This window comes from Camelus dromedarius, chromosome 19 (assembly GCF_036321535.1).
Source record: "Camelus dromedarius isolate mCamDro1 chromosome 19, mCamDro1.pat, whole genome shotgun sequence".
Taxonomy (NCBI): domain Eukaryota; kingdom Metazoa; phylum Chordata; class Mammalia; order Artiodactyla; family Camelidae; genus Camelus; species Camelus dromedarius.
Genome location: NC_087454.1, coordinates 31,588,275 through 31,597,042, shown reverse-complemented (window position 1 = coordinate 31,597,042; position 8,768 = coordinate 31,588,275). Strand labels below are relative to the sequence as shown.

At 50.8% G+C, this 8,768-nt stretch overlaps 1 protein-coding gene across 1 annotated transcript in view; it reads left to right on the top strand.

The window, feature by feature from the left end:
• Positions 1-1,212: 1,212 nt before the first annotated feature.
• Positions 1,213-8,768, top strand: part of TNFRSF21 (TNF receptor superfamily member 21) — a 60,127-nt gene continuing 52,571 nt past the window's right edge. The window contains exon 1 of the mRNA XM_031434573.2: positions 1,213-1,706. Coding sequence (XP_031290433.2) covers positions 1,620-1,706 — 87 coding nt within the window. The 5' untranslated portion in view covers positions 1,213-1,619. The remainder of the gene's footprint in view (positions 1,707-8,768) is intronic.

The following is an 8,768-nucleotide window of genomic DNA, read 5'->3' as shown; positions in this document are numbered from 1 at the left end:
AGCACATTATTTTAATAAGAAAACAACTAGTTGGCACCTCTGCCTTAGTAGGTGACCTTCAAGAGAACTGGGTATTGAGTCTGAAAGCAGGTAATTGAGAAAGGGTGTTATCCTGACGTAGAAGGGGTCAAGGAAAGCTAGAATAAGTGCAGCATCAAAGGGCTCACACATGAGTGGAGTGAACCAGATGGCCAAAGAGGTAATGTCAATAGTGTGTGGCGGACAGCAGTACCTAGAGGGTGGACGCTGCTGTACCACAGCCAGGAGACTCTGCCTCCCCTCATTGAGACAGAAAGGGATGCCAGGTCCTCACTCACATTCAGAAATGCAGGAGATGCCAGCCCATCCAAGGGAATGCTCTGGCTGTTCCTACTTCTGAAGCTGCACACTGCCTCCCTTTCTCCCCACCCACATCCCACAAAGGCATTTGGAACTCAACTCAATTTTTTTTTAACACTTTTTTGGAAGAAGGGTGTTTCTTCTCTCTGTGATAATTTGATTCAAAACTCTGGGGATCCTTTATTTAGAAAAATGCACCTGCCCACATATTTCAAGGATTTCCAAGGCCTCTGGAAGGTCCTCCAAAGACCTAACTCCGCGGACTCTGGGTTTGGAATCTTTAGTCTGGATTTCCTTAGGTGCATTCTTTGGCCCAGAGGGTTTCAAATTTTGCCACACGATCTCCCCAAATCATCAGGAGAACTGAAAAAAAAAAAAAATCCCAATGCCCAGGCTACACCCTGTTCCGATTAAATCAGAATTTCTGAGTGTGGGACCACGCATCAGCGTATGTTTTAGACTCTCCAAGAGATTGTACTGCGCACTCAAGTTTGAGAACCAACTCGTGGTCTCTTCACGGCACGCAGTAGATCTAAATGTTTTATGTTCTTTGGCTGTCTTTAATCATTATGCCAGAAACAATAGAAAGGCGTCTGTCGCAGAAATAATTTACTGAGAATCATCTTAGAAAAAAGAAGGAAATTTGGGTCAGAAATACGTATGCATTCAGAGCGTTTTCCCTGGGTCATTAAGCTGCTGCAATCTCTTCAGCGAACGGCAAGGGGCACCCTCTCCCTCCTCGCTCCACCTGGAACGCCTTCCCATTTCTGATCGCACAAAGAGCCCGGCCTCCTTCGAGGTGACATCACAAAGGGCCGATCCCCCGCCCCTTCGGCGCCACCACGTGTGTCCCCGCGCCCGGCAGCCACCCGACTTAGTCCCTCGCCGGCCGGTCTAGGCAGCGGAGGGTGGTTGGCAGTGGCTGGAGGCTTCGCTATGGGAAGTTGTTCCTTCGCTCTCTCGCGCCCAGGCCTCCTCCCTGGTTCTCCGCAGCCGCTGTCGGAGGAGAGCACGGGGAGGCGCGGGCTGCAGCCGCGGCTGCTTCTCCCCGCCCGGGCAGCCGCGCAGCTGGGCAGGTGCTGAGCGCCCCCGGAGCCTCCCTCACCGCCTCCCTCCTCTGCCCGGCCGTCCGGCTGCCGCAGTGCACATGGGGTGTTGGAGGTAGATGGGCTCCCGGCTCGGGAGGCGGCGGTGGATGCGGCGCTGGGCAGAAGCAGCCGCCGATTCCAGCTGCCGGGGGGCCACGCGCCCCGGGCGCCCCTCGAGCTCCGGGCTCAGCCATGGGGACCTCCGCGAGCAGCAGCACCGCCCTGGTCTCCTGCAGCCGCGTCGCCGGAGCCGCGATGATCGCGGGCTCCTTTCTCCTGGTGAGCGCTCGGGGAGGGGGAGATTCTGGGACCGCGGCCGCGCCGGAGCAGAAGGCGGCGGCGAGCCGGGAGCGGGGCGGCTCCCCCGGCCGGGGCTGCGGGGGGCTGGGGTCGGGCCAGCGGGGCGGCGGGGGTTGCAAGCAAGGGAGGGCGACACAGCCGAGGGCTCCGATCGGGTCATCTGGAGGAGCTGCGGGGCTCTACCCGGACTCGGGAATGAAGGCGAATTGTTTTCCTTGCAGTCCGGCGGCGCTGCGAGAGGCGCTAGAGGTGGCCGCCGGGCTTCCTGCGCATTTCAGGGCTTTCCCCTTCCTCGACCCCTCCAGTGCCCCCATCTCCTCCATGCACCCCCACAGCCACCAGCCGCTGCCCCCTCCGCGTGGCGTGGGGCTGGGGCGGCGGGTGGGCGCCGAGGCTCGCGGCGGCCGCCGCTTTGTTGCAGCTGCAGTGTCATGTCGGGATGCTACCGCAGTGGGGGACCGGTGCGCGCCCGCCACCGAAACCGCGGGGTGCGTCCGCGCCTCGCCCGCCCCCGGGGCGCCGAGCCCCCTCCCCCATCTCTCCGCCTTGGCTGGGTGGGTCCTGGTTTCCGCACGCCCAGGGAGGAACCCCGAGACCCACTCAGGCGCCTCCGAAGCGCCTGCCCACAGCCAGCCAGCCAGCCAGCGTGCCGGCACTTGCGTGGGGGGAGGGGGACAGAGCTCTACATAAAGGAAGCTGAATTTTCCAGTCTTTGCCATCCCTCGCTTACCTGTGGCCAGGCAGGTGAGCCTGCAGGGTGGGGCAGCTGCCTTCTTCTGCACCGTGGCCGCATTCAGCTCCAGGGCGTGCCCTATAGCTAGTCCTCTCCATCACTTACCTGGTCAAAGCCTGAACGCACCCTTGACCCAAAACTTAGGCCCAACTTCCCCAGATCTCTTCCGCTGCTTTTCAGATGTTGGTGGGGATGGGATGAATTAGGTGGAAGAAAATTTATTTGGTATCAAACCCAGGAGCTGCCCTAAGCTTCCCGTGCCTTTTTGTCTCCGCAAGGAAGGTAAGAGATTCTTAGCTAAGAACCAAACAAAAACAAAAAGCAAGAGCCTGTTTTCAGAGCAGGCCTGTGTCAGGGGAAGGCAGGCTTGCTGTCTCCTTCCCGAAAAGGGCTTAATGCCTGGCCAGCCAAGAGCTCTTAGATCCCAGAGCACTGTAGTTGCTACGGCCTGGGAATTCATCCTACAGACACTCTGGTTCCCTGTGTGAGTGTGTGTTTTAAGGGGAAGAGAGAGACTAAAGAAAAGTTTGGTGCTGTTAGCATTTCTAATGAGGCAAGTCCCAGTCTCCCTTCAAAGCTGCTTTCCTGCCCGTTTTATAGTAATGGCAAAGTCAAGATTTGTATGGGTGAAACCAGGGTGGTGGGTGGTGAGCAGTAGAAGGGGACAGTCTCCTTCAAGCAGTGAACCTGCATTGACAGTCGTGGTGGGGAGAGAAGACCAGCTAAGTCCAGGGGAACACCGATCCTAGTATCAGTGGAGTTAGGTCATCCTTGAGCTCTGTCCTTGCAGCCTCACATCTACTACTGTACCTCCCCTGTTGTGTGTTGGGTCCTTTCAGCACATCTGATTGCTACGCTTTCCACAGAGTTCACTCCTAGGTTGAATCTTCAGTCAGTGCGATATTTCATTAATTTTATGTTTCTGCATGAGATAGTTGCTTAAAGTAAGGTCTCCATGTAGTCAAAGCATGGGTCTCTTTAACCAACTGAGAAAGAGGATTCTTGTTCTTAAATCATTAAGTTCAGTTGACCTAAAAATTGTGCCCTGCATTTACAACTGAAGACTTGAGAATTTAAGTTTGGCTATCTTTTTTTTAAAAAAGGAAATTTACAGTGGAATTTAGAAGCAATCTCCAGGTGTTAACTAAAATCAGAATCCTTATTCTCCTGATAATTATAAAAGAAAGGTTGCACTTCAGTTCATGGAATGGCCTGGAGCTGACCTCTTTGCCCTGAAGGGAAACTGGAGGGGGTGGGCCAGGGGTCACCAGGGTGGGAAGACAATGCCTTTTATTTTTCCTGCTCTGCAAGTTCCAGTCCTCAGGACAGGCATTGTTGGCATATAAAAATGATGATTTTATGACGTTGTTATAAGGATTCTTTATCCCACTGGGATTCTTGGCCATGTGAAAATGGCAGACGCCAGGTCCTGGAGCCCAGGTAGGCACCGCAGTGTGTGCAGACCGCTGCTGGAGCCAGTGGCGGGTGGCGACCTACCCCGTCATTGCAGTTAGCTTAACAAATAATAAACCCAATAAAATGTCCTGTTTATTATGGCTTTCGGTTACCCCTCTTCTCTCAAATATCTCCTTTTGGTGTGACAATATTTGTTATTATCCTCATTTTGGACACTTTTTTCTTGTGATGACAGGCTAACTTAAAGAACTTACTATAAACTTTAAAAAACTTACAGAAGATATGATATATAAACATAATATGATATTATATGTGTGTGTGTATGTGTATATATATATATATATATATATATATATATATATATATATAAAACCATATGTCAGGTGCTTTATACAGAGTATCTCTTTTACTCCCAACATCTCTGGGAAGCAGGTGGGATTAGCTCCATTTTACAGATGAGAAAGTGGAGGCTGCAAAACTTCATTGTCCTGGGCCACCCAACTCTCAAGTGATAATGGCACTGGCACCTAGGACTGCCTGCCTCCCCTTCACTCCTCACTCCTGGGCCACTCTGTGATTTCACAACTCCGAATTGCTGGATGATGAAACGTAAGAGCAGAGAAGGCTCTCTGGGGGAGAGTTGAGGTGGGTGGTTTGGCTCGCTGTGGAACGTTAATGAAACTTACATGAGCGCCTTTGGACGAAAGTGTTCTTGCTGCTTGCACTTCTGGGTCTGAGGCGTGGAGGTGTCTGCAGGATACTGGAGAGTAAACCACAGACTGAAAAGCACAGCATCGTGCGTTCCAGGCCAAGAGTCTGGAGAGCAGATAAGTGAGTCCTTGAGGTCTGTGCCAGTGTGAAGGAACGCCCTGGAAGGGCCTGCCTGGTGTGACACACACACTCAGACATGCCTGCTGCCCTCAGGGAGCTTGCTTTGCCTGGTCAGATAGAATATTGGCAGTGGGGCAGTCAGAAGGAAAAGAAGTCACCACTGATAGGGAAATGAGGTCTGAAATTTTGGAAACCACTAACCTGCACGTCTTATGAATTCCAGATAGAAGGACAGTTGTAGTCTGAGCCTTCAGCTGTGTGCCAGCCTAGAAGGTCCCAAGTACCAATGTTTGTCACTGTCATTGAGACTTAGACGTCGAGCTTAGTGCCACCTCCTGACCTTTGCTCATCAAAGTTATCTAGTATGTTGGCATTTGACTTTGGCTATTTGGGTAGATGTGGAGGGGCTGGTCAGGACTGAAGTCCTGCATGGACTTGGTGACAAGTTCAAGGAGAGCTCAGAATTCAAGCCGACGTTCTGTCCAAAAGATTTTCTCCTTTCTATATACCTTAACTCCGCAATCCTAGAATGTGAAAGCCGGAAGGGAAAACTGGAGGGAATAAAACAGCCTAGATTGGGGAAGTACATTATGTTTTCATGTTGACAAACCTATGTTGAGCGCTCACTCTGAGAGAGGCACTGGACTAGGTGGGGGCACACAGGGATGAATTAGTATTTGAATCTTGCCCCGCGGATACAGTTTATCTGCTGTATGAAAAGTACATGGCTATCAGTCGTGCTGGTTGGGTTTCTCGTGTTTAGAAAGAATCAGTGGATAAATGTACTATACTCAAAGTAATACACAAAATGTAATGGATGTTAAAATCTTTAAATTATTTGAAGTAGTTTTGGCTTTTAGCCTGAAAGTCTGAAGAAGAAAACTCAGTGCCAAGACTCAGAGTAACATACATTAGCCTCGGTAGGAAAAGTGACTTACAAGCAGAAGAATGGGGTGTGCAGACTTGAACTGGGGGGCAGAGTTTCTCACTTACCCCGTGAATCTCCCATCTCTGTTGTCAAAATGTTTAGAATGAGATTGAACTTTCTCATCTGAACTATTTCTAAAGGCATATGGCTGAATCGGCCTCAGGTTTGGTCCAAAACAAATAACCTACAGTATAAAGGAAATACACAAACACACCAAATCAGCAAGAAAAAAAAAATTCCTTGTGATGGAATGTATATACTACCTTAAGTTGAGAAAAAACACCTGAGACTAAATCAGCATAGATCCACCAACTGGCTAAATTACATGTTTTTGTGTGGCTAAATTTGGATGAAGTCTTTCCAGTGGGATGCGGCAGTTAATGCTGAATTTGCCAGCACTGTTTGCAGAAGGCCCCTCGCTCCAGGTGTGCCCTTAGTGGATGGGGTGAGCGGCGTGGGCTGTGGGACTGGCTCCAGCAGGTGCTCTGTGTCCTGTCTGCTTATGGATCAGAATGCAGAGACTTTTTTTTTTACACTTGACTCCATCTGTGAGGAAGAGAGGTAAAGTCTGTTTGGAGATTCCATAGACAAGTTACAAATTGATTTTGTCCTCAGCTGACCCTCTGTGAAACACGTAAACTCTAATTGGCTTGAGTAAACTTTTCGGGGGGTGTGTGTGATGGGAAAAGGTCAGATGCATCATTAGACTATTCGGGGCCAGTGTGAATTGAGTGACTTTTCTTTTTGTAAACAGCAATGCCTGTTTTCCAGTAAGCACTAGCACTCAGCTGGCCCTCTTCCCCCAAGCAGGCCTGGCAAATTCCAGTGATGCCAGGTCACTGGCAACTTCCTGGAAAACTCAGATGCTTCTCTTGGATGACAGGTGTCTCTCCTCAGCTTTGGGCGTTTCCTGGATGACTGTTTGGAGCAGATGCGGTCTAGACCATCAGGCGCAAATCTGTCTGCCTGGCCAAAGGAGAACTGAGGTTGCAATAGGAGTCAGCTGGTCCCCCGGACTGAGTCCCCGTTTAGTGATGGCAGGACACTGGGCTTTGTTGCTGCTGGAGCGGCAGTTGCTGAGCTTTGCTTCTTTAGGAATGAAGTGACATCATGAATGAATCCTGGCCTCGCCCCCGTGTTTGTATTTGTCAAGTACCAAAAAGTTCCCAGGCATCCTAAGTGGGCTTGTGTGATGCTACCTGGCTTCTCTACCCCCTCCCATCTCCAGCCTGAGTCCCAGAGGAGAGGAGTCGGGCAGCGGTTAGAAGTAGGGAGGAACCTGGCAGACATCAGTGTGTGCTGAACACTCACGGGGCTGCAGAGATGTGGGGCTCACGGGGATTTAGACTCTTAATTCAGAGCAGTGGTGACCTCACTCTTCTTGAGGGATGCTGAAGGCCACCGGGAATGGTCCATTCACTTGGATTCTGGCTATCTGGAGTTTTCCCACGTGTCAGCACTCTGGCCTTGGAGTGACAGATGCGTGCAGTGGTGGGAGAGTTGTGCTAAGAGAGCCCTCAGGCAGAGTGGGATTGGGCAGGGAGTGGATGGGTGGGTGGGTAGTCAGGGCCCCGAGCTATAGCCCCATCTTCTCTTGAGACTATCCAAACATTTTGTCTAAGGTGCTGTTCTAAACTAGAAACTGAAACAAAATTTAAAGAAAGGAGAGGGGGCTTAGTAAGCAAAATCACAGCAAGCCTCATATATGATCGTGATAAAATCTCCCATTTGCTCTTCTGCCACCAGGACTGCTTGGTGGCTCTGTCCCCGGGGTGGGTGCCATTTGCAAATCTGTTTTGGGAGAAGGAACATGGGTTTCATGGATTTAGGAGAGAGGAGAAGAGCGAGCCCTTGAGTCCTGGATCCAAGTGAGAGCAGCTTTGCATTCAAGAGGGCTTTGGCCCTGACAGCCCAAAAGGGAGGAGTATTAATGGCTGTTAAATTAATCATAGATGGATACTAGTAAGCTCCTCTTTCCTGAGCACGTGCATTGACATTTGGTTGAACGCCTTCCACCAGTGATGGCAGGAAATCTTCACGTCCATGAGGTAGTGTCATTAGCCCCATGTTACAGGTGAGGAGATGAGGCTGGGGAGAGGTTCCAGTCAGGCAGTTGGCAAGTGCCAGAGAGAGGATTCAGATCTTGGTCAGCATGGCTTTGTACACACCACTATGCCTGCCAAGGTGGGGGGAGGAGACGAGGAACCTGCACTTACTGGAATTCTGTTTCCCGTTCAAGGAATGATTTTCCCTGAGAGTTGAATATTCTCTTTCCATCAGGTGAGCAATTCTGCTCCACTGGAAGATTATAAATTAAGGGCAGCGTGCGTGTGTGTGTGCGTGTGTGTGTGTGTGTGCGCGTGCGTGCGTTGACGGGGGAGCGTGGAACTACTGGCATGCGTTTTCCTCTGGCGTGACTCTACGGGGCCATGGTGCCATGGCTAAGATGGAAAGATACTCTTGCAAATTGAAGTGTTATAAATAGGGAACAGAGGCTTTGCTTTCCTGCTACTTGGGTCATTTTGAAAAATATTTGCTTAGTGAGTAAGAGAATGACAGGGTTTCTGCTGAGCCGTGTAGTTTCAACTCATCCTCAGAACCTGAGGGCCTCTCAGGCTATCCTCTGCTGCCAGCCTGACTATTTGTGTAGGATTAGGGCAGGGGCTTGCATCATCCGTGACTAGTCTTTTCTTTGTGAACTTCTCATTGCGGGTGTCTCAGAAGCCGGCTGAACTCCATGATGTGCACAGTCTGATGTGGGATGTGCCTGTGTGTGGCTTACCACGCCGTAGCGCTCTCGGGAGCCGGCTTTTCAGCATATATCTTCACAGACTGTAGAAGCTGAGGAGACCTGAGAAAGGCAAAGGGCGAGAAGGGATTTCATCATTGGTTCTGGTTCCCTAAAGAACCCTTCTGAGACAAGACCATTATTTGATTTCATCATAGGTATGTCCAGGTCGGCTCAATCAGGCTTAAGAGAGGCAGCGGGGTTGAAGGGGGCAAAAGGTTCAAAGGCAAATGGTGATGGGTTCCCAGAATAATCTAACTGGTTATTAGTCACTTTTTGTTCTTCCTTTACTTCTGGAAGTCCACGGCCCCCTCTCTCCTCTTTGGTTGACATCCTGTATCCCTG